We start from the raw sequence: 26,739 nt of genomic DNA, 5'->3' as shown, positions 1-26,739 counted from the left end.
ATTTAACCATGAAGATATACTTTTTCAAATATCTTACTCTTAGATTTCTTCCTCTCTCAAGCATTAATGTCCCATGGATAATCCACAGACCTCACTATAAACAGTTATTCAATTAATTAGTGGGACTATAATTTTGACCCAAAAAAATAGTCCGTGTTTAATTTTTTACAGCACCGTCCTTGGATTACCTCATGTAGCTGAGACACTGATTGTACAAAGAAAATTTTTTTTAATATAATTTTTAATGTTTTGAGCACCACACATCCATTTACTGCCATTGTACGGGTGTGAAGTCACATGTCACAGAGACATCATCTTTTTATTTAGTGTATATACTCTGCTATATGTGAAATATATATGAAACATGATTTTAAAAAAGTAAAATAGATATATTTGCTGCAAAATCAACTCTCCACTGCTGTTGAGGTAGAAATCGCCAGAGCAGGGCTGTAATCCTAATGCTGAGACAGAGAGGTGAGGTTAATGAAAAATATAGTAACATGCTGTCTGGGCCATCTCTTATCAAAGTCATCATCAGTATATCAGCATGAAATCCCATATTAGTGTGTGTTTGTGTATTTAAGTGTGTGTGTGTGTGTGTTCGCGTTAGCTACCTTTGTAGTGTTCAATTATTCAGCAGCAGGAAGAAGACGTTGTTTCATCTCTGATTTCCTGCCTGATGTTGTTTAACGCCTGCCGCTATCTTCGGAAACAGGGAGGACTTGGAAGTGTTCAGTATATGGGGAGGTGGGATGGAGGTGGAGGGGCGGTGACTTTGACTCGTCTGTTGTTCTTCTTTTCCTCTTTTCTCCAATGAGAGAGATGGTGAGTTAGAAGCGGAGTGGGTGAGAGTTAAGTGGCCTGTATTCAGAATTATTGATTTCTGGCTTCTTGCACTGAGCGTAACCTCACAAGTTTATTTTCCACCATGTGTGAGTGTGAAAAGTGTGTGTCTGTGGTCATCAGTGGATCTCCATGTACAGACTGGAGCCTGCCATGCTGAATAAAACTGAAGCTTTGTGGTTTAATCCATATGATACAGTTCACATGACAGATTATAAGATGAAGAGAAGTGGAGAAGTTGAAGTAGGTGTTAGTGATGCTTTGCTTTTGTCTTCTATCCTCACAGTCTACACACATACCATATACTGATATATGTTCTACTATATGGCCAAATGTAGATACCCCTGTCCTCATATATCTGCACAGTTTTGGTTTCATAGACTACAAACTAATTGGTTCCAATTCTGGGAATTGTGAAAGATAAAAATACAACATACAGTGGTATTTTAGACTCTCATGTAGACCTTAAATGATTCGTCATCGACTGAAAAAGAATCTGCCAATATTTTTGATAACCTGTTAATGGTTTAGGCAAATTTTTCAAGCAGAAATACCAAATATTTATCTGGTTCCAGCATGTCCAATATGAGGATTTGCTTTTTTCTGTGTTTTATTTAAATGTAAACTGAACAGCAGTTGGACTGTTTGCCAGATAAAACAAGACAATTAAAGGCATCTCTTGGCTCTGGGAAATTTTCATTTTCATCATTTTCTGACATTTTAAACACTCAGTCATCAGTTTGTAAATGTTATAAAGTTGGAGTCTGTAGTTTGTGGTGGTGTTGAATTATATTGCATCATACTCTGCTTCTAATATTATGTCCAACCCATTTATATCAGTTAGGGAAGAGTAAATAACAGAAACACCTTTCTGTATGGTGCAATATAATTCAAATGCACCACAAACTGCAGCCTCCACAATAACCATAAAGTTGAATGAACACCTCTCTAAAGCAGTTTCAACAAAAAGTGAACTTTATAAACTTCATAAGGATTTATTCCAGGACTGTTGTATAGACTGCATTAGAATTACTTGATCATCAGTGGCAACCTGCACTAGTTTTCTTCCAATCTTGTCCAACAGCTTGGGAAAGACCCGAACTGCAAAAACTGATTTCCATATGAAATTTTGTTTCAAGTTTTGTTCTGAAGAACTTTACTTCACCATCAGGAGAGGCAAATAGGGCAAATGTTTGGAGCCCCCAATGGCCCCTGATATTGGCACAATTTTCAGTGATAAATATTAGATAACTCCCTTAAACCTCCCATAAAAACACTATGGCCAAAAAGCAAGCTGTCTGCCCCAAACCTGAATTTGAGGCAATCAGCGAACATCTGTTAATTGTAGCTTCTACCAACAGTCTGCATGGGGAATGGGGGGGTTCTTCGATGTGTCTCTTTGCCTGGTGCCCCACAGAGTCAAGGACCACGCCTGTGCCCAATGTCCTGACCTCAATCCCATCCAACATTCTTGGGTTAATTTAGGCGCACAATGCGATCCAGGTCTTGTCACCCAACCTCAGTGGCCAACCTCACTGATCCTCCTCTTACCTGATAACCCAGAAAGCCTCGCTGCTGTTTTAGATTGTCTCAACAGCTATAACTGCCGGATGGCCCAAAACTTCCTACAACTCAACAAAATCAGAATTCATTTGTTTAATCTACCTAACCCTGTCAGTTCCTTTCAAAATGCCCTTGGTCCACAAATGTTCTACCCGTTGCCAGAAATCTTGGAGTATTATTTGATTCACCCCTTACCTTTGACCACCACATCAAAAAAGTTGTCCAGCCCTGCTTCCTCCAATTAAGATCCAGCTCCAAAATCAAACCCATCATTTCGCAACCCAATCTGGTAAAAGTCGTTACCGCATTCATCTTCTCAGGACAGGATTACTGCAGCTCCCTCCTCTCTGGCATAAATCAAAAGTCACTCTCCCACCTCCAACTAATTCAGAATACAGCAGCTAGTCTTTTCGCTGGTTTAAACGGACGACATCACATCACATCAATCCTCGCTTCACTCCATTAGCTCCCTGTCTGTTTTAGAATTGATTTTAAGATTTTACTGATCACTTTTAAAGCACGCCGGGTCCTGGCCTCAAGCTACATTACAGAGTTACACAGGTTTTGATCTTTCCCATGCCCCATTGCCTGTGTTTGTGCCCATACATGTCGTTTTGAACTATCTGTGGAGCAGTTAAAGTTATTTGAATTCGACTTTTGTTGATGGACTTGTGGAGCATTTAGCTGGAATTGTATGTCACAATAAAACCTTCCACAGTAGCAGCCCCTCAGTGCAGTTAATCAAATCATCGTTACAGCCTCCCCAGAAGAGTGCAGGCTTTTATAGCAGTCGTTTAATGCCCATGGTTTTGAAAACAGATGTTCATCAATCACCTATGGTTGTTATGATTGGGTGTCTACTTTTAGCCATATACTGTACATATAGTGTTGCCGCGTCAAACTAAAAAACCAAATTGATCACCTTTGTTCTTTGTCTTTTGTGTCCTTGGTAGAGTCGATATGCTAACTGTGTATTCTGTAGTCGTTATGTGAATATCATTGTCTCCATTTTATTAAACGACAAACCTCCCGTTGAAAAGGAGGCGCGACTGTCAATTTGTTGAACTCATAATATTTTCAGCTCTGGATCCATATACTCCCACTTAATAGGCCTACTGTTTCTCAGAAAGCAGCGGAGAAGAAAAAAAACCACAGATTAACAGAGGACTAAGGAGCGAGACTGATGTGTGAAGTGCTTTAACACACACACACACACACACACCCACACACACACACACTGCTGCACATCCTGGCCCTCTGAAACCTGCAGGGGCACAGGGAGGGTGCTAATGGTGCCTCACAGCACAGACACACACACACATATCCACAAACTACCTCAGGGTGTGTGCGTGTCTCAGCGAAGCATTATTCATCAAAGGCAACTGGTTAGCTAAGAGGCAGTGAGAGTAACAGACAGATAAATAGATAGAAACAATAGCAACCCTGGATTAACCAACCTTAACCAAGCGCTGTGAGTCCTCCAAACATAACCATAATGAAATTTGACAATGCTTTAGTTGGTACAAGCAAATATTGTATTGCAAGAACAGATAAATAAAAGCAGGGGGAAAAAACAAATAAATACAACATTTCCTCATTATATAAATAGTATTAGAGCGGCATTACATTTACTACAAAACATATTTACTGTTGCAAAAGTTTTATACAAACATAATTTCAGGGTTGACAATGCAAACAAAACAATGACCCACTTGTAAAAACAACAGACTCCATAAATTTCTTTCGCTGGGTGGATTCAGTGGGTATTTTGTGCTGATATTCAGAGAGAACTTACAAATAGAAATCCCTTTATTTAGATTTTCTTTTAATCCTTTCAAGTCCAATCAGAAATCAGACAACCTATCCCGGTCTACACAAAAAATACTGCGCTATGCAATCTGCTCACTACCGACAACACACACACACACACACATAATCTCACACAACACCTGATGATAACACACAGTCTACCTCTGTGATTTGGAAATGTCAGCCTGTGCTTGGAAAAAAAACCCCCAACAAAATAAAGATGCATTGTTTGCAACTTTTTTATTTCTCCTCTTTGAAGGGATTTTTTTTTAGTCTGCGGTGGCGTGGTGGAGCAAGAAGATGTCGACCCTGAAAGGTCACAGTTGATTGGTCAGCAGGAAAAAACTTTCACTTGTTTGGTGCAGGAATGTTTGTCCTACAACACCTCTTGTTCAGCGCACTTCAATGAGATTGGATACCACTAAATTCGTTGTATATGTGTCCAAGAGCAAATGGTCTCTTGTTATTGCGGCACACTGTCTGCTGCGCCAGCGAATTAAAAAGACTTGAAGTCAATGAAAACGGCCGAAAGAAAAAAGGAGCTCAGAGCAACTGTTGTTGGACGATCCTTAAACTTTAAATGTAAGTAGTAAAAATATATTTGCCACGAAAGTGAATATGAGGTTGTTTGTGCAAAGTCCTTCATCATAATAAAATAACCCCTAATAACTTTTAATAGAGTTTATTCCAGCTCTACTCTTACAAATCTTGGATTAATTAATTAGTTAGGTTCTGTTTAAATGTATCATTAAAACCATTTTCCCTGCAGGCTTTTAAAGTCTTTAAAACTATTTACCAATGTGAAGACTATCATTTTCCCCAAACGCATAATTATTTCTTCATTGTGATAATGATAATAGTTGCGTCTAAATATTTTGATGGAGGCTTCCTTAGAATCCCAAATCTTTACACCTGCAGAATGGACTATAGATGGTCAATCCAACACTAGTAGTAAGTTATTACAGAGTATTACAGCTTCAAAAGGCTGCTGGTGTGGTCATAGATCTACGTTATGAGCAGCATTTTTTATTCTATTTCAGATGTGGGTAAGTAAAATAAAACCAAAGTAAAAAAGTGAATTTGTTGGGGCCATTTTTCAACCACGGACACATTGCACTAGTGAATATTTCTAGCAGCAGGAAAGGGATTTACACAAACTAAACTACAGTGCCTACAACCAACATGTCACCCAGTACAACTGTGTGTCTCACTGATTTTAATAGTTTTTGGACAATAACGGAGCTCTGAGGCGGAATAATCAGGCAATACTTGTTAGGATAAGTTTATTGCTGGTTTCAGTGTTTTAATGGGATTTCTTGACAATAAGAAAGTATAATCAGATAGAGATGCAACAACTTTTATGATCATCAATTACTTTTTAGTTTTCATAAGAAATGAGAGAGTTCCAGTTTCCCAAATGAGCCTGAATATTTTTGGATTTTTAACTGTTGTGCGAATAAGACAAGCTATCAACATAGTTTACCTTGGGAAATTCTAACAGGCCTTTAAGACTCTTTTCTGATGTTTTACACACGAAACAAATCAAGAAAATAATCAACAGATGAATCAATAATGAAAATAGTCATCAGTTGTGGCGCAGTAATTGTCCTCATCCTTTAAATGCAGTCATTACGGCATTCAGTGTTCCCTGTATCAGTCACATGCATTCAGTCAGGTTCAGGGCCACAACAAAGTTACCTGACACCAAAATAAATCCAGTGAGGTCCACACACTGAAATGCATAGATTATGACTTTGGGAAAGAAAGTACTGATGATGGAGCTGGTATTAGGAAAAAAACGGTTGACTCCTGTGCTTCAGTACTTAGATCAGTCTCGTCATAAATAAAAGGATTGTTGTAGTTTAATAAAGAACAAGGGAGTAAACGTCTCACTTCAGACCCGAAGCTGTTGTTGCAACTACCCAACTTTGTTCATGAACCTGTTTTGTCTTCCAACCATACAGACCTTTTATGTGTCCTCTGAACTGTATATTAGCTCTTCCTGTGTCTCTGTGTGTGTGTGTGTGTGTGTGTGTGTGTGTGTGTGTGTGTGTGTGTGTGTGTGTGTGTGTGTGTGTGTGTGTGTGTGTGTGTGTGTGTGTGTGTTTGTGTTTGCGTGGTCGTATGTATTAGTGAGTGTGCATTAATATTCTGCGCCAGACCAGTCTGCAACATTAAGCTTTAATACAGCCCAGAGACCTGTGTTTCAAGTCAGCCAGAGATGGAACAGTCTCAACTGTGATGTTTACGCACACACACAAACACACACACAAACACATAGACACAGACACACACGCACACAGAGAGTGATAAATATGGAAATTTCTCTCTGTTTCAAAGACACACCGACACAGCAATGAACATGCAAATGAGTCTCCCACACACGCGCGCACACACACACACACACACACACACACTTGAAGCTAAGGTGTTTCTGTGAAGCCGTGCCATCTATCTTCAGGTATTTGCGTGGAACTAGACGGGAGCAGACCTTCTGTAATAACAGTAGTTTCCCTTCAATGCTGACGGGATGTAACATAAACTTTGAGGAACCTCCTCTGGGACTCCTCTGCCTGCCCTGCCCTCCCTGAGACCTCTGGGTATGTTTGGATATGAAGTGAGCCCAGTCCTGGAGTATGCTATACATGCACACATGCTCTCATGCGCACACAAATGACAGGCGCACACAGTTTATGGATTTTTTTTTTACGGTTCACTGGCTCAATGATGTAGCGGCCCACTGGGATTTGTCCTGGTAGTCCCGATGGCCAGTCCAACTACGGAGAACATTGTACAGACAGGCAGAAGTGAACATGACAGGGAGCAGGAACATTTTTATGGAAAAAGAAGACAAAAATAAGTGCATCATCTACTACTGCTCTTAGGAGAATTAGGATATCGTGACAGGTGTTGGGGAAAGGGCTTTCTGGCTGTTTTCTGGCTGTTTTCTGGCTGTTTGACAATCCAACAAGCAGTTTGTTTGAAGCTCTGATGAAAATCAAGTTCATAACCGCTTTTTATATAATACAAAGCAGTCAACACCATGACTGTATTTCCACCTTGGAACAGTCTTATACGTCATATAACCTAAGGAACCAATCCTGTCAACTCACAGGGATGGGGGGCGGGGCTAAATAAACCTGAGACCTTGTCAGAACAGAGAGTTAGAGTTAGCATTACCACAACCACTAACACTGTGTCTGCCACTGCCATTTCAGAGCTGACAAACGGCATTAACAGATAAAAGATGCTAACTGTGCTAACCGTTCTGATCTGTCTGCTAGTCTCTGGTTCTGGTCTCAACAGACTCCTCATCTGAGTCTGGGTCTGACTGAGGCTCAAACATGTGGCTGAGTCTCTCTGATGTTTCCTCCTCTCACCATCTTGATACACAATGAGGAAGTAAAAGCAGATGTGTCTCCAGCCTCAGTTTTTCTTTTTTTCACTCTTTCTGTGGGAAAACCATGTTAAACTAGATATTAATCACTGCAGAGGATTTTTACATAGTTTAAAAATGTCTGGAACCCGGAGCCTAAATGTACTTTGGTCGATCGAATTCTTCTTCTTCTTTTGAGATTCCTCCACTTCTTTCTATCTCTGTAGAGACAAACCAGAAAGCTTCAACGTACTAATTCTCTCTCCACTCAACCGAACACCCATTTATTCCTTTTGTTTGCAGCATTAGCCATTAAAGCATAAAACATTTTCCATATGGCCCCTAAATTATGTGATTTATTGACTACAGATTGGAGACAATGGCATATGCTTTTAAATGCATGAGCACGCCTCCGCGCTAATGTGGGCACACACGCATTTTAGTAAACTAACTGTGCCAGAAAGCAGCAGCTCGTTCTCACACACACACACATTACCCGCCACGCTCTGCAATGGCGGACTAAATAGCTTGTTGATGCTTTGATGAGTTTTTAAACAGCTTCCAACAGACTCCAGAGCCATCAGCCAGGTGCTGATAGGCTCGGCTGTGATGTTGTAGCTGCTCACACACACGCACATCCCTCAGTTGGTTTTTTTTTTTAGCCTTGACCACAGTTTTCTTCATGGTGTTATCGAGACTGACGTTCAGGTGTGTCCTTTGAATTGTTTTAACAACTTAAACTGAGACTCCTTTCCCTGCAGTTTCCTGATTTATGATCACTTCTGCCTTAAAACCAGCCGTAGGAACAGATAAGACTTTTGTGTATTTAAGTGTTTCTTCACTGTACTGAACTGTGGAGCATTTAAACTACTGTACTTTGCATTTTAATTGACGTCAACTCTTGTGCTACCTTTTAGATGTGTGGCTCTAACAGATTAGATCTAATTAGTGAATTAATAAAATAATCTTATAGTGGCGTGGGTTTATTTTCACTTCATGGAAAAAAAAAAAAACACATGTGAACCAAATGTCAGACCCTTCTCACAACCCATCTCCCATCTGAATTGTCTAGATTGATTTAGTTGGACTCAATCCTCAGTGGCAGGTGATTGACAGGGGAGAATGAAAATAATCACAGCAAATTAGAATATTTAAACTCAGTTTCTCTCATGTGTTTCTTTATTAACACCTACTCCCTTATTTCAAACTCACAGCTGGTTCTTCTCAAGAAAACAAGTAGACAAAAAAAAAAAAATATGTAAAAAAGGCTGCACACTTGAAATGTGACAGCAGGGTTGATGTTAATAAAAACACTGTAGGAGCAAAAGACACTTTTTTTTATTTAATTGGATCTTGTCAACCAAAAAAATAAGATCTTCCAGTAATTGTTTGACCAAAATCAGAGCTGTAATAAAATCCTATCTGTCTCAGGTATGAACTTTATACACATGGGAAAGTTGTGTCGATTGTGTTTCTGTCAGCTTGTTTAGATGTTTTCTGCTACATAGTGGCTAAGAATTAATCAATCAATCAATCAATCAATCAATAATACTTATGTTACAATGCTAAATAATTTGAAATCACCTTTTCAAAATGCATGCTGAAGCAATATGGCTGGTAATGTCAAATGCAGTTTACATTGTCTTCAAAGGAAATGAAAGATCCTGCTGTTCCTTTAAGCTAGTCTCGCTTATGTCACACAAATTTTGTGCTTTTAATTTGATAGTCTCTAATCTTATGTAACTAATTGCTGTATGGAGAAGTGAAAGCTGTGTTATTAAAGCTGCATTAAGCAGCTGAAAGCAGCTGAACATCCTGTAAATGTAACGCGGACATATTACCACCTTATAAAGGTAATGTGGTGAATGTCTTTCCAAACAGTCGCTTACATACACATCCATCAGACACAGAGCAACACAAGAACAGTCTCCTGCTGCAGCTGGACACGGGGTTGATGGCAGTGACCAGAGTCAGGCAAAACAGCTGTGGGCCATAAAACCAAAACGATGAGCTGAAAGATGATAAAATTGCTCTTTAGAGCGGAAGGAAGTTGGTGATAATTCTCTCTGGGTTTGTCAATACAAGGGACACCTTCCATGCGACACACATGCACCGGATCCATGGAAATGTGATTAGTGCAGCTTTAAGTTACTAATGAATCAGTTCAGTGCAAGGTAAGCCGTTTCCCCCAACACTCACTGAAGTGTTTTAAATGAGGAAAAAGGCCGGGGGATATATTGTATAGATCTTAGACCCCCCCCCCACACACACACACACACACACACACACACACACACACAAACAAAGACACACAAAACCTCTCAGCTCCGGCCTGACTTTACAAATCACAAATAGTTTCACATGTCGTGCCGCCGAGGATGCCTCTCCTTGTGACTCCCATTTTGAAACAAATTTATCAAGCCACACACCCCCACCCCCCCCTAACCCCCCCAGCCCCCCACCCCAATCTCTGTCTTCTACTCTGAGGTGCGAGAGTACATTCGGTCTGCTGAAGAGGAGACGACGTTTTGGGGAAGGCAGCGAGGGAAATGGTGCAAATTTAATGTGACTGTTCATTGCCTGAATGCATACACGCTCACACACAAACTGTGACACGTCATGGAGCTGCACGTATATTGATGGACTGAAACAGAAAGTCATGATTTTGTTTATATCTTCCTTTTTATTTTATTAGAATTATTTTATATCTTTACAGAGCTGAAATTAAAGGGGAAATTCATTTTAAAGATTGTGTCCGGATGTTATTATATTTCTTTGCTCCATGTTCCTAATGTAACACTCCATGTTGCTGTAATCTAATGACGTACGGGCCCTGAATGTATCAAATTTGACTTTACTGAACTCATTTATTGGCTGACTGTGCATGTGCAACCATGTAAGACAACTTCAGACAACTTCTGTTAGAGCCAATTGGCACTTTCTTTTGATATGGCACAGACCTTTAGATCTGCTGTGGATCTCTGCAGTTAGATTTAACTACTACTCTGCTGTTTTTTTATGCCTCCACATCGGCGACAGCCAGAGCCGGAGGCATTATGTTTTCAGGTTGTCCATCTGTCTGTCCGTCCATCCGTCCATCCCACACTTGTGACCACAATACGCCTTGAAGGATTTTCAAATTTGGAACCAACACTCATTTGGACTCAAGGATGAACTGATTAGAATTTGGTGGTCAAAGTTCAAAGGTCACTTTGACTTCACAAAATACATTTTTGGCCATGATTCACAAATTCATTCACTAATTATGACACATTAAACTCAAATGTCTATAAAGATAAAATCAAGTGATGACATTTTATTTCCTTGGTCAAAGGTCAACTTCACTGTGACATCATCGTGTTATTATTGTTATTCAGTGCTGTAACTCGAGGTGCTTATTCTAGTTTTACATCTGATTGACCACAGATGCAACAGCACTAATTGAGGTAGATCAGTCTTCAACTGTTCACCAGCTTTTCCTGTAAGATACATGAATGAATGAATAAATAGCATTTCTGCAGTGCGAGTGTGGAAAGAGAGTCGCTCCAGTGCTTGAACTGTGTGTTTAAAGACCTTGGTGCCTGATCGTCTGACCGGATTAGCCCTTCCAAGAGATCATCTTCCTCTCCCGGCCGCTTGCTGTACATTCAGTTTTCACGCTCATTTTTCTTTCCCCTTTTTACAGGGGTTATAAAGAAAACATTTTCCACTGTAGGGTTCAAGTTGTTCAATTTATTTCCATTGTCCTTTAAATTGCACGAGTGAGCAACATTTTAGCTCCGCTCACTCTTTTATGAACAAAGGTTGTTTGTTTTCTCTTCAAGGACATCCCTGTGAGTGTCTCTGCTTCATAATTAATGGGTCCACACAATGTGCGTGAGGCCTCACACACACTGAACAATTACACCTAGAGGGACCACTAGTCTCTCTGTAAGACAAGCCTTCAGTTCCTCTTTGCCTTTTATGTGTGTGTTTGTACTAGTGAGGTGCCTGTTTGTAGTAATTACTGATGATGCCATTTATAGTCTAAATAGTGCACTGCAGTAATAATGATAAATGTTGGGAGCCTGAATCCCCAGATTTACTGTAAAGCCAGATGAATGATCCTGGTTACAGTCATAGTAACGCTAGCTATTTGAAGAAGGAACCAGGATTCTGGCACTGCTTTTATAATAATTGTTATTATTATTAATTATGCAACTTTTATATCTTACTTAGAAACCTTCCGTCTGAACAAAAGCAGTGATGGACTAAACAGTGTAATTTCGCCCTTTTATGCATCATTAGGACACTACAGTACTGCAGGAAGTAGTACTGTATAATAATGTAAGGTCTTGACCTTACCCTGTAAAGGGCCTTGAGATAACGTATACAGGGGTTGACAAAGTACGCAGCTCCATGACTGGAGTAAAAGTACAGATGCTCCTGGTCAGTTTTACTCCAATACAAGTGAAGGTTGTTGAGTCAAACTTGTTATTTTAAAAATAACTAATAAGTAAAAAATAAAAATAACTTTAAGTATTTAAAAGTACATTTTTTAAGTCAATGCATTGTTCTATTGATTTCCCATTTACAGAACCCGATGACAACCTGCTGAATGAACTGACTGAGTGTTGAACATGTAGAATAAATGGACTGTAGAATATGCCACAAAGCCTGGAAAATGGACATAAAGACACAATTGAATCAACAAAAGAAACCATTGTTGTTTTCATCTTTCATGTTTTTAGGCATTGATGAAGTGTGGTAGTAAACACAGCAAACATTTAAAATGAAAGGAATCTTTCTTTATTTCTAAACCTTCAAATATGGAAGTAAGATAAGGCGATGGGTGCTCTCCTGAAGAACGTCCTGCCTCCTCTTTGTCTAACATGGAATCATTAGGCCACCGCCATGTTCAGACCGAGCTGTTCAACAATGCAGCAACACAACATGACTGACAGTGTAGGAGTTGGCAGTGATTGGTTTTTCTGTATGGTCTATCACATTTTTCAAAATAAAAGAACATTCATTCCTCTGACTAAAAGCTTTGCTTCAAAGTAACGAGTACTTCATAGAAGAAGAAATGTAGTGTAGTAGTCGAAAAATATACTTAAGTACAGTACTCAAATAAATGTACTTTGTTACTGTCCACCTCTGGTGTTACACAAATAGAATTGAATTTAAATAAATATTGCTATCAGAATGGTGAGAAAAAGGCATGTAACAAAGGAAGACAGACTGGCTGGTCAGAGCATCCTACAGCAAGATAATGACCTAAAACCTTACAAGAGAAGAAGCAGACAGTGGCTTCACGTAATGGAGGAACAGCAGAATCTCCACACGTGATCCCCATCGAGCTGGTCTGTGATGAACTGGACAAAAGATGAAAAGCGCTTTCGATCCGAATCTGACCAAACCTTGGACGCCAGTTTTTAGTTATTGCCAGCTTTGACAGTGTTGCTGGTGTTGTTTTCACCTTGTGAGTGTGTGTGTGTGTGTGTGTGTGTGTGTGTGTGTGCGCCTGTGAGTGTGTGTGTGTTTTGAGGACTTTGGCAGGTGTTTTATATGTCTGTGTGACAGATAGATAGCGTCTCTGCAAGATACAGTGAAGAACATTTACAGGTGTGTAGCTGACATCAAAATAAAGGCAGAGTTCGAATATTGATGAGGATCGACCCACGAGTACTGAATACTCCTGTAATCATGTGGTAATAACTACTGAGCACTCATGGCTGGTGTGATGCCATCCCAAGATGCTCTCTGGTTTGTTGTTGTTTGTTGTTTTTGATACAAGGACACATTTCTGTCTTTCCCCACAATTTGTTCAAGGAGACCTGTAGATATTTCTCTTGTAAACAAACAAAGTTTCTGTTTATTTTCAATGTCTATCACCAAAACACATTGTGTGTATCCTTTAGGCCTAACAAATACAGTAAATGCATTTCCTTCCCCTCCAACTTTTCTGTCTCTCTTTCACTGTATCTAGAATAAAGGCATAAAAAGCCTGAAAAATAACCTTAAAAAAAAAAAAAGAAAAAGTTGTGTAGCCCTACCTTTAGTCAAAAACAGTATTTTAAAGTTTGATAACCAGACTCAAATCTAGCAGCTCAACTCGAGCCCTACTGCTGCCTAGACAGCCTTCACCCATGTGATCAGTGTCAGCAGGTTTATGAAGTATTACATAATCACTTTTATACTTGATAAACCAGCATCATCTGTATCTATTTTCCGGACACTGTGTTGGGACTGTTTCCGTCCGAAAAGACAAACCTTTGCGGTATTTTCTCATTCAGACAATGAGCAACACATTGTCACACTTAGCTGTCAGTCATGTAATTACCAGAAAAAAAAGATTTTTGCCTAGTTGCAGAGGGCTCTCCTCCTGTGTGGAGAATGTTGTCTTGTGGATTTTCTTCAGATATGAAAACAGACATTTTTCTGGTGTAAACCAGACCTCGGGGTCTGCTCTGTAAGGCCTCATATTGATCCATCACTCCTGAAACTATTTAGTGTCTTCTGCTGAGAGAACCGTTTTACTTTATAGTGAACAAAACACTGTTTCTTTTGTTTTTCAGCTAAAATGTTCTGAGTGATTCTCTGTGGCACATATTGATTTTTCATTCCCTCTTACTAGCTATCATCCAATTCTGCCTTTCTCTTGTCTGCCTCTCTGTTTCTTTCAAGCACACACAGAGAAAAATACTCAAAATTCATGCATTGTTCCACACTCATACTAGTGCTGTATATTAACAAGACTTGTGTTTTTCTGTATTCCCTCTCACTAAAAACACCAGATGTTTTGTCAAAAGAACAGATTAGTTGAAGCTAATTTTGCACACAGGTTTTTGGTCGCCATGAAAACAAAAGTTGTGTGTCCTGCTGCAATCAGATACTGATCACAACAGTTTAAGGCAATCGAGGTGTCGTTGCGATGAGCACAGGGAGTGCAGACACAAGCCTGATTATGCACCAGGGGAAGTGAAGTGAAACTACTTGAGTACCGGCAAAAAAAAAAAAGAAAAAAGTGGAATATGCAATAGAATGCTAAAATACACAAACATACAAACTACACATTGATATTAATAATATAATAACTTTATTTATATAGCACTTTTCAAAGCAGAGTTACAAAGTGCTGCATACATACATCAATAAAAACACAACAAAGCATTGAAAGACACAGAGAAGAGAGGCAAACAAATGTATAATAGGGAGAATTACAAATACGCATGTTAAAAAAAGAAAAGAAAAGAAAAACAGACAAAAGAAAATAAAACCAAAAGTAAAATATAAAACTAGAAACGATAAAAGCACGGAAATCAAGAATTAAAGTCGTTTTTTAAACTTAAACGACTCAGAACGCCTGAACCCCCTTTAAGGAAAAACATCACAGGAAAACACTCACACATGCAGCAATCACAGTTGCACTACCCACAGAAAGAAAAACACACAGGAAATGGATGTGAAAAATACATATTCAGACATGTTGCTTAAACAAACAAACAGTGAACGAATGCGCAGACATGGCTGCAGGAGCACATACGCACTTGCACACACAGGTGTAAGAGCAGGCTGAGGAAACACCCTCCACTTCCCCCACTGCAAACAGTGAAGCAGGTGGGTGAGGTGAAGCATAATGACAGAGTAATGAGTTGAGAAAATGTGCTAGGAGAGGATCAACCAGCCAATGAAAGGGGGACTAAGACTCCTAAGACTCGAGCTGTAGGTTTATTATTCCTTGGACCACGGAGCAGTTTTTAGTGCTGAAAGGAATCTGGTCCAAAAGGTTTATTGGTGCACCAGTCTTAACTGTTGTGTCGACTGTGCTCTTCCAAGGTGCTTAACTAGGTCAGGGTCATGGTGGCACCACATCATGCAGAGCAGCCCGGATGTCCTTTCTCTTTACTAAGTGTCTCCATCTTCTCTTGAGACGTCCTCAGGTTCCTTCCTCGACAAGCTGCATTGTCCTAGTTCCTCAGGGGATCCACTCGCAGTGTATCAAGCCCGGAGTGGTGGGGAAGGTACGGCATGAAGGTTGGGGGGTGGGGTGGGCGGGGGGGGGGGGGGGGGGGGGTCACTCTGTGAGCACGAGCAATGACCAGTCCTTGTCCTTGACCACTGAGCTTTTCAATTGTAAACACAGTGTGTGGAGATTGAGTGGACAGCGAAAAAGCAGAGGCAAAGAGCATACAGAGGTTGCAGTGCAGCTGTCTACACTGACAGGGTCGGTCAACAAATTCAGTCAGCCATTCTGGCCTCAGATGTTTCTCCTTGTCTCTGTTGAAACAACATGCTGCAGGTGATGCCTGCCTCTAAAACTCTGCTGTTACTAGAACAGTATCGCTTGGTTAACAGGCTTTGAGAACCATTTTCTGGCTGATCCCATTGACTCTGTAAATGAAAACCGAATAATAAAGTTTAGAGATCAATATTTTGGTTAAAGTTTTACAAAAATAAATGACAAAAAGGACAGAAATGAAAAATGTTGCAGTACTTTTTTTTACTTTTTTACTTTTTTAAATTTTTTTATTTAGTTAGTTAGATCCCCATTAGCCACTGTGTTATAACAATGGCTACTCTTCTTTGGGTTCCCTTATATTCATAAACAATACTTCAATGACAACAGATACATCAATGGACATCCTTGAAGTTACCTGGCAAACATCAGCTCCCCTCGACTCACCTGGCCTACCTGGCTGGTTTTATCACATGTTTGCATTGCTTGTAGGGGACGCCTGCCACTGATGATGATGATGATGATGATGCAAGCGACGGCAGTAAGCAATCTCTTGCCAGTGAGAACCAGTAGCCATGAGTCGGTTGCACCAGTTCAAACTAAGTAAACACTTGTAATATTATTAGAGTAAGTGGAGATTTATGCATCTGACAAACTACTTCTTATATACAGAATATGTGTTACACAATATTTATATCCAGTAATTGTCAAGTGCAACTTTTGCTGGGCTAACTGAGCCAGCTACCTGACAAAAAGTAATGCTAGCTTGCTACTGTGTGACCTGTCTAAAGGGTGAAAGAAGTCACGTGGAATACAGTCAGAACATCTAACCTGACACCAGATAAAATGCTGTTTAATAATGATGTAACTTTAAATTACATTTCTCAAAAATAATATATATCTCAAATTACACAACATCATGCCAGTAATGTTAAACATTGTGCTCAATAACACCAGCATGTGTTCAGTTTAGAATGTAGTTGTTAATTCCCCAGATATTTCATTATGTATGCATATCTAAATAAAACAAATGATTGGCAGTTAATGTTGATGTATTGCTCACCCTCTTTAGACGGTTATTTTGTTATGGTGCTAAAGTTTGCTAAAATATTTTCTTGCTAAAAACTTTTCTCAAGTCTTGACGATGCAACCTGATTTAGTAAATCATTAGTTTGAAACTAGGTTGTAGTGACCAAGGAGTTGTCAAGGACTTTATGCACAGACTTACTGATAGATTTATGAATAGCTGCTTGGTGCGGTCCCAATCCTGATGTATAATTGATGCGTCTGTACAAAAACATACACTCACCGCCTGGGCACCTAGCTAAAACTAATGCTGTCTCATACAAGGTCATGAAAGGTAAGATTTGTTGTCGTAGCAGACTGCAGGGAGGGGTGGGAAGAGTGCTTTGCTTTTGAGTCTGATGCTAACGTTAGCTTGATTTCCAGAACTTGCATGTTGTAGCTTTAAGTTAGAGACAAAATGAATATTCAGCAATATTTCCTTATAAGTTAATTCGGACTATTTCACTGTGATTTTGTTTTTGAGTCTACATGCATCTACAATATGCAAATCAAAGACACTTGATTTTAATTTAGGCCTTTTAATTTGTGATACCAAACACATGGTGGTTTAATCTGTAGGTGCCTCAATTAGCCACCGTCTTGTGTAAGGGTGGCAGCTCTAGTCTTATTGAAGCCAATGTGAAACCGACATTTGATGAAATTTAGCTTTTCTTTCTTTCTTTTTCTTTCTTTTTTCCTTTTTTTTTCATGACAGGTCTAAAGATTGAGCCGCAGCTCAGGACAACCATGTTATTGTTCAAACCGGGCTTATAATAAGACCAGTTCCTGGGCTCTTTCATCAGAGATAAAGCCTCTGGAAAAAGAAGGGAGAATCTGTAGGAACGATGGACATTACTGACTTTTCCAAAGAATGACGACACCACAAAAAAAAAAAAACAGTCGTGCAGGAATTGAACCAAGGTCACGGGAATGAGGTTCTGATATGAAACCATGAAACAGAGGAGCTGTGTGGTGACGTGAGATTTAATTGTAGCCAAACCGTGTGACCTCTTATTCCCAAATCACCGTCTTCAGATGTGACGGCCTGTCTCTGTCTGCATGTATCTCTCAGCGGCAGTCACACTGCCCTTGTCTTTGGGTGACAAACTGGATACCCGACATCTTATTTTGTTCTTTTCCTCTTCCACACAAAAACACAATAATGCATCAAGACATACACACACACACACACACACACAAGGTGCAGAGACAGGAAGTGACATGCCAGACACTCTCTCATCATGAAGACTTATCATACACACACATTATAGAGGCAGATTTTCCTGGCAGGTGGACACACACACACACACACACACACACACAAACATAGGTGTCTAGTGGTGAGGTTGTGGGGACAGTTGATCCCCAGACAGATTAGGTTTCAATCTAAAATCTCCTCCGGCCAGCCCTGAAATCATGTGTACATACACACACACACACACACACACACACACACACACACACACACACACACACACACACACACACACACACACAGCTTTAAAGTCGCAGACTTTGGACAGACAGACGTAACTTGCTAGTTGGAAAAACTCACCAGTTTTGAGGTGATTCTGAAAGAGAGCAAGCATCAGAGGAGTGCTGTTATCTGTGTATTAACATTTTCATTTTAACTAGAGAAATTATGTCTATTGTGAGTGTAAATAGATCAATATTGGGTAGCTACCATGTAAAATATTGGCCTGATTAGAGCAACATAAAGCAACATAACAATAAGGTCAGCAAGTAACGCTAGCAGCCCCTGGATGATGGTAGAGACTTAGTTCAGCTCTATTTATTCTGCAGGTCTCATTGAGATCACGATCTCATTTGCAAGAGGGACCTGAGGACATATTACATACTTACAAGATCACAACGATGATTCAGTCACACAGAACAGTCACCAAACATTAAAGCCCCTCAGAGAAATTAGTGTCTCCATTTTTTTTGCAGTTCATTCCAGTAAAGTGCAGATTAGTGGAAACCAGTGTGCTCCAGTTCAGAGGAGCTTTGAAAGCTAGCCTTTCCTATGATCTGCTGTCATGGATGTTGTTTTAGTTTGTAGCCAAAGTAGTTGGACCTGAGCAGGTGACTGACCACCTGACCTTGATCTTTTGCTGATAATAGCAGCTGTTAGCTTGAATTAATGGGAATTACAATGGATTCTAATGGCAATTCAGAGTGTGTGTTGGTCTGTATGTGTAGATATATATTCCAAACAACATGTGCTTCACCAATAAATTGCTACACAACCCACTTTTGTTGCAACTGTGGCGCTGTAAGGAGGCACAGGGCAACGTGCTGAAGTAGTGTATTTCGTTCTGTTGTGGAGAAACAGTGTGAACGTTCAGATCGAAGGCGGAGAGGTGAGTTACAGGAGGCTCACAATGGCAAGGTCATATTTACATAGGAGACTAATGGCAGGTTTTCAGGAAACGTTTAAATTGAAATTGAAAGTGGAACCCAAAGTCAATCAATCAATCAATCAATCAATCAAACTTTACTTGTAAAGCTAGCACTTTTCATAATGCTAAAATGCTAAACTGAAAAGGACAAACATAGTAAGAAAGCTGTGTGATACAATAAAATAGATTCAAAAAGCTGTAACTAAATTAGATGCATGTTTAATGGGACTCTACCATTGACAGGAAGTAGATGTTACCTCTACCTTGATATTTGAGTGGTATCAGGAGTTTCTATCCACAAGTCTTGACTTAACATCCGCAAATTGAGGCTGATTACAAGCTGCAGGAAGTGGCTGTTTTCTACTCAAAACTGATTTTTGGCAGATTCCTCGTAGCGCTGCAGTCATATTAGCATCTCTAAAGATCAACCTCCCCCTGTCCTGAGGGGGCGGCTAACTCACACTAAAAGAATTTCATCAGTGAGATATTAGTATCGGCCTTCAAACACTCTGATTGATCTCACCTGACAGACAAGTTGCACCATGCTGTCAGATCAATAGCTTTCCCCTACACAGCCGAGCGAAACCTCCAGTAGAGGTACCCTGCATGGAGGATTCTTTCTTTACATATTTTGATCAGATGAAACGTGTTAAAGGCCACTGCTGTTTGATTATATAACAGCTGCGGACTGCTTTTTTTTCCAGCACATTTCATTATTTATCCGCCGTGTATCTTTTGATGTGCGGGAGCTACAGTACCGCTCTGCCTTCTGCAAGAACACATTGAACACATTTCATGAAAAAGATCAAGTCCTTGAAAAAGTCTTCGCTAGCCATTTAGAAGTAAGCCATGTTTGATTGTTATGTGAAATTGATGGGTTGTGGATACGGAGAAGTGAAGTGGCAACATAGATTCAAGGTTTGACAGTTGTTTTTCCACTTTGTTCTCTTGTTTCTTTCGGCTCTGCGGACCTTATTGTCACCAAGAAAAGTCCTGAAGATGCCCTCATCTTCTGGATCCTCAGAATTGACAAACACTTGACAGCTTTGTGTTTTTTTTAGAAGTTGTTGAATTATCCTCTGTCCAATTCAATTCAATTCGATTCAGTATATGCTTTATCAGCATGAATGTCATGTGAACAACTGCCGAAGCGTAAATAATACAATTCAATAATGAGATGAGAATAAAGCAATGTAATTCATTGAATAGATGGATAAAAAGGACAAGAAAATCATAAAAAAAATCTACTGTCATCTCGCTCTGTGAAGTTTGGGATTAGCAAACAAATTTCTTTAAGTGTTCCACTATGATTTGATAATATTATATATTTATGAGGAAGAGCATCTCTGTGTTGACCTCACATGTTGTGCAGTGACCACAGACTCTTTCCTCTGTTGATAGCCAGGACTTCTTGCCGGACTGTGGTCACGGTCTCTGAGGCTCCGTCTCTGCTTTGTTCCTCCGACAGTAAAGAGATACTCAATTTATATTAATGGTTTTCAGCCAGATACCAGTTTAGCTTATTTTGCACTTTGGTTTTATTCGTCCAATCACTAATTTAATAATTTGCTTTACTCTGATTAGTCATTGAAAACCAGTGCTGGTCTGAGTTTGAACAGGGCTTGGAGTTATTTGATGAGTAAGTCTCAGGACCAGCTGACAGAAAAGACTCTTTTGTGGGTTAAAGAATCAATAAAACATCCCAAAATTTTAAATTGGTGTATGCGGTGATTGTAAATGTGTGTAAATGTAATCAGTAGTGCCAGTTTGCCCTTTGCTCAGGGCATTGGGTTCCATGAGGAAGGCCAGCATCCAGTCATTTACAATGCTGCAAAACAGCTCCCCCAGATTAATGCTCACACGAATGCCTCAGTAATTTTTAGGGTTTAATATATCTCCACTCTCATATATTGGAGAAATAAGCCCCCCGGCTCCAGATCTCAGGATAGAAACCTGACTGAAGAACGAGATTGAACAACTGAAGCAGGTCCTGTCTCAGCATCCTGATGCTGTGAGGTCCACATGCCAGATTTCACTGTTTATATGCTGTTTTTGATCCTTCCACTGTAGATGGGTCATCAAGTTGGTTCTGATTATTTCTGATAGTTGAGTCAAGGATGGTCAACTTTTTTTGTTCATGATTAAGATTGTTAGGTGAAAATTGTTCATGCAGTTTGTGCCAGGTTGTCTGATGTCAGTGTTTCAACTTAATTTCGCCTCAGTTCTTTCTCTGAACTACAGTACAGTACATTATAGTGCAGCCCATCAGATGAAGCTGTACATTGAAAAAAATGTTGTTTCATGCAACCAACCCCCTTTTGTTCATTTTCTTTGTTTGTTTTTTTTTCTTTTACTTGCTATTGGTCTCTTATTTTCTTACCATTTTTTTTTTTATTTCTCTGTTTGTGTAGGTTTGACTACCAGGAGCTGCTCCATAACTCCAGCTTCTGCCTGGTGCCCCGGGGCCGACGTCTGGGATCCTTTCGCTTCCTGGAGGCCTTGCAGGTACAGTAACCGTGGGGTTTCTGCTGGTGTGGATAATGTCATTGCATACCGGTGTTGTGCGGTGACTTTTACAAATAGGCAAGCAGAGCTGAAGAACCAACTCCACCACACACACAAACCACCGTCTCAATGTGCGATTCATCTCTTTACTACACCGACAAGAGAAGTGGACCAGACTGAAACACCCCTTTTCACGACAGCAGCAAATCTCTCTTAAATTCCGAGCCTGTCCTGTGTCATGATTTTGTGCTGCTTCTCCGTCCCTCGCTGAAAGTCTCTCTCCTGCATCTTGCCGCCAGTGCTGTGAAAAATCTGAACGTCGTTTATTGAACAAGTTCATATTTTTTGTGAACAACAAATGATGAACGCGAGTGAACGCTGCTCACGTATTACGACAGTTCTTCGGCACGCCGCATGACAGCATCATCTGGCAATGATTTGGGGCTGGTGATGGATGGGTATAAGGAGGTTCTATTGAAAAAGAATAGCGGCATATTCATTTTAAAAAAATGGGAACAAATGGACGTGAACTAGTTCATTTTCATCTGTATGAGCTGAACTTTGAACTAGTTCTTTTTAAGTGTGAACTGGCTGAACACTGCTCGCTGCCCTCTGCCTGGATGACTGAACGAGTGATCGGATTATTCATTTCAACTGACGGTGTGGTGATAAATGCGCTCTGTTGAACCACACCCAACAGCGATGTCACATGGTTGTGGTCATCACTACAGCACAGAGGTCATTGTTTTCTTTAGGTAACAGCATACTGCATAGTTATGATGCCATGTATGGTATGTTTTTAAGAGAGTGCTTGGAAGTTTCTATTAGGGCTGTAGACAGGAGGGGGCCATGAGTCCAAATTTACCTGCCGAAGACAATTTTAAATATGCACCAATTTAATTTAAAAACAAATTACATTTTCATTGTTTCATTTAACTAAACTCAATTTTTTCCTGCAACTTTTATCTCATAAATTGAAGGTCTAAATGTTGCTTCAGTTTAATTGATTTGTACCAAACAAGGCAATGTGTCTCTAAACTGTTTAGATGTATTCTGGTGGAGAAATTGAAATAGCCTATAAAAATATAAATAACCCTTTTATAATGATTTTTTTTAACATTTAAAGTGTATGATACTTTATGATACAAGTCTAAGCATCAGTCTTTGAAATGCACCATTAGACCATCAAACAATATTAAACAATATTAACTCCTCAGGTCATTAAATACGTATGAACATGACACTGGTACTGTGGAACATTAAAGTGACTACGGACTCACTGTTATGCTGGTGATTACTGGAAAGGGCTTATCAGACAGCCTGTGGAGCTTCAGCTGGGCACTGCAACCAATCAAACCGCTCCTTGGCCTCTTCTTTCCAACAGCTGATCTTATTACTATTGACAATCTGTCATCTTCCTGCCACAGAAAAGACCTGTTTCTGTAGAGTCACCACAGGGAACGGAAACGTTTATACACGTCCTCAGACCACAGATGTGTTCAGCTTTCATTGGCACCTTGTTTTAATGTGTATCTCTATTGTTTTGACATTAAGTATCTGGCTGTGCACTGTGTCTGCCTTTGGCTGTTGCTATGCATTATGTTTTTCGGGTTATCCATCCATCCATCCGTACGTCCGTATGTCTCTAGGTTCGTCCCATTCTCGTAAACACGATATCCCAGTAACATGTCAAAGGAATTTCTTCAAATTTGGTACAGACATTCACTTTGACTCAGAGATGAACTGCTTAGATGTTGGTGGTCAAAGGTCAAGGTCAGGGTGACCTCACAAAACACGGTTTTGGCCTTGTGAACGCAATATCTCGGGAGCTCCTCAAGGGAATCCCTTCAGATTTGGTACGACTCAAGGATGAACTGATTGGATTTTGGTGGTCAAACGTCAACTTCACTGTGACTTTATAATATTCTGCAAAAACACTTCTGGACATTATTTAGTGCTGTAACTCAGGAAGGAGGTAGGTGGAGGCATACAACCACGAGGTGGTTATTCTAGTTTTCCTTGGTCTTAGTCTGTTTATATATTCTGACAGACTGCACACAAGCTGAAGAATAAATATGTTGTACATTTTTCCACATCCAGGACTCATCTAGAGAATTTGCTAGAAGGTTATATATTTATGTTTTAAACTGCCCAAAGATGAACAAGCAGTGAGATACTCAGGCTTTGTTAAGCCGTGTTTCCACCGCAGGAACTTTCCCCAGGAACCAGGAACCTTTTGAGGAACCATGCGCGTTCTGACCACAGGAACCAGGGTGTAAATTCAGTTCCGGGGTAACTGATCGACCCCCAAAAAAGTCCGTGGTCGGGGGGTGGTACTTTCCACATCAACCGGAGTGGCTAGGGTTGCCATCCGTCACGTATAATACAGGATCATCTCGTGTTTAAAAATAAAATGCTGCGTCTTGAATATATACGAGACGCAATTTGTATTTTCGTTCATGTTATGTCCTCAGAGTGCTGTGAATAATGTAATGTCAATCTTGTATAATCTTCCCGGGACTTAAGGCTGCGGTGGAAACGCAGACAACAATGGGCCACAGGAACCTTTTAGCTCCTTTTTAGTCAAAACGTGGATTTAGTCTCTCCCAGCAGTCCCTGGGCCGGTTACACATTAAAAGAAGCACACAAAACATTAGCTCCACCAATTTCTCTGTAGTCTTTTTGGCCACATAATGATCACTCTTTTAAGTAATGAGCAAGAAGCTGAATTTTCCGGTGACATGAGGAAAGATCTTCTTAGGTAAGATGCACAAAGGAATAGGAAGAATGAAATGGGCAATACTTCCAATTACACTTTCATTTTGAATTTCTGGCAATTATTTTAATGGCCTTTTCAGCAAATCCAACCTGTTTGCCAGAGGTGGGAAAAGAAGAGAAAGGTAAAAAAAAAAAAAAAAAAAGAGGAAAAGAAAGAAGCAGTTCCCCATCAGAGGACTCCAGAGGAGAGGTGAGAAAAACAAAAAAGACATGTTAAAGGATGACATTGAAAAAAAAAGATAAGAAAAAAAGAGAAAGTCATCTCACAAAGCCAGACTAATCAAAGCAGGGAGAATTTGCGTAGACAGGTCACTGATCATGCACTCGGCATTTTGTGAATCTCCTTTAATCTCTCAGCTTCACTTGATTGAGAATCCAGTCGAACTTGAACTTTAAATGAAAATACCAGACTTATTGAATATTTTTTTCATCCGTCTCTGTCACTGCTCTGCCACTTCAGAGCACATACACAAATCATAGCGTGTGTTATTCATGTGAAACAGTGACCCTTCTGACATCCTGGATCATCTAACATGTAAAAAAAAAAAATCTAAAACATAAGACACATGGTTTATTATTCATATTTAAATGCGTACAAACATGGATTTTTCAACAGCTATGTCTCTCCAAGAAGGGACGGTCATAAAGACCCCATAGTGTTAGACAATGGTTCACTGTTTAGCTTCTGTCCAGATGGAGACACCACTATCATCTGTCGTAAGGGGAAACCACGGTCTTATAGGTAAGGATTCAGGGAAAAGCATAACCTAGAGAGAACTTCTCAAATCCATTTCCAGACAAGGATGAATGAAGCAAGACAAAGGTCATAACATATGTATCCGTAGGTTGGGTAGACATGTGACTGTGTTCAGGATTAAGTGGCCAAGTGAGTCTTCAAAATTCTGGTTCACTGCTCACTATATATATATATATATATATACATAAATGCAATATATGACATATATGCCCCTATATCAAGAATAATGTTGATATATGTCACCTAAAAGTACACACTGTGTGTGTGTGTGTGTGTGTGTGTGTGTGTGTGTGTGTGTGTGTGTGTGTGTGTATGTGTGTACAACTCTCCCACTTTCCAATTCATGTCCTTTGACCGTATCAACTGTGTGAAAAGCATGGTGCAATAGTTTTCATAGAATCTGCTTGATATGAAACAAGCTTTGGTTAATAACCATTCATTTAACAACTGTTATATAAATTTACCCAGAGAATATAATAAAACAACACCACAGGCTTAAAGATGAGACATATAATATGTGAAATGAAAGAAATTATCCAGGAAACAGCATATTTTCCCTTTAAAGACAGTTTAACGGTGCAGTGGAGTGTACAATCAACTCCTATCCATTAACCACAAAAGATGAACAGTTTAAAGCTTCATCATGAAATGAATTCACAGTAGAGCTCCTGTGGGAAATGAAAACAGCTCCTGATGAATTAAGTCACATTAATGATTCCTCTAAATATTGAGGCATGCAGGGAAAATGAATAAAAACACTTTTTTTTGTTTGTTTGTTTTTTCCTTAATCTTTTTGGCAACTCCATTTGTTTCTGAAAAACTCCAAATTGGAACACGTTGAAAGTGTCTCATCAGACAGAAAGTATGTAAGAGGATAAAGTCTTCAATGAAGTAAGGAAAGCAGCTCCCTCCCAGTGCTCTGCTTTAGACTCCTGGTTATATGTTACTTGGATTTTTCCTCTTTCCTTCAAGCTGTGAAAACGTGTAAACAGTTTTATAATATTTTCCATATAGAGAAAAAATGCACAACACAGTCTGTTGGAAAACTGAAAATGATGTTCAATTAACAATCACACCAACTACCTTCTCTTCAGGGTTAAACAAGACTAGGTCAAAACCTAGTATACAGCTGGACTGCCTATGGACAAATCCTGATTTTATAACCGCGGCGTCATCTGACAAAATCACCAAACATATAAATTAAAGACAAAGACAGCGCTGTGATTTCAGCTGTATTTACTTATGAAATTATCACTCAGACAGAAAGTTAGAAAAGACAGATTTTCATACTTATTTTGTCTCTCACACAGCTCACAGCCTCCATCTGGGATCCACAAGAGTTTAGCCTTTATTCACTTCCAACTCCAGAACATGACAGACTTTTATTGGAGACAGATCTTCATTTGTAACTCCCTCAGTTTGA

General features: G+C 39.7%; 1 protein-coding gene across 1 annotated transcript in view; it reads left to right on the top strand.

The window, feature by feature from the left end:
- LOC111237872 (exostosin-1-like) overlaps window positions 1-26,739 on the top strand; it is a 265,691-nt gene that overhangs the window by 188,109 nt on the left and 50,843 nt on the right. The window contains exon 3 of the mRNA XM_022767169.1: window positions 21,688-21,781. Within this exon, the coding sequence (XP_022622890.1) occupies window positions 21,688-21,781 (94 nt within the window). The remainder of the gene's footprint in view (window positions 1-21,687; window positions 21,782-26,739) is intronic.

This window comes from Seriola dumerili, unplaced genomic scaffold (assembly GCF_002260705.1).
Source record: "Seriola dumerili isolate Sdu_G_001 unplaced genomic scaffold, Sdu_1.0 BDQW01000025.1, whole genome shotgun sequence".
In the NCBI taxonomy this organism is placed as follows: domain Eukaryota; kingdom Metazoa; phylum Chordata; class Actinopteri; order Carangiformes; family Carangidae; genus Seriola; species Seriola dumerili.
The sequence above is the reverse complement of the archived record's forward strand: the minus strand, read 5'-3'. Positions and strand labels throughout refer to the sequence as shown.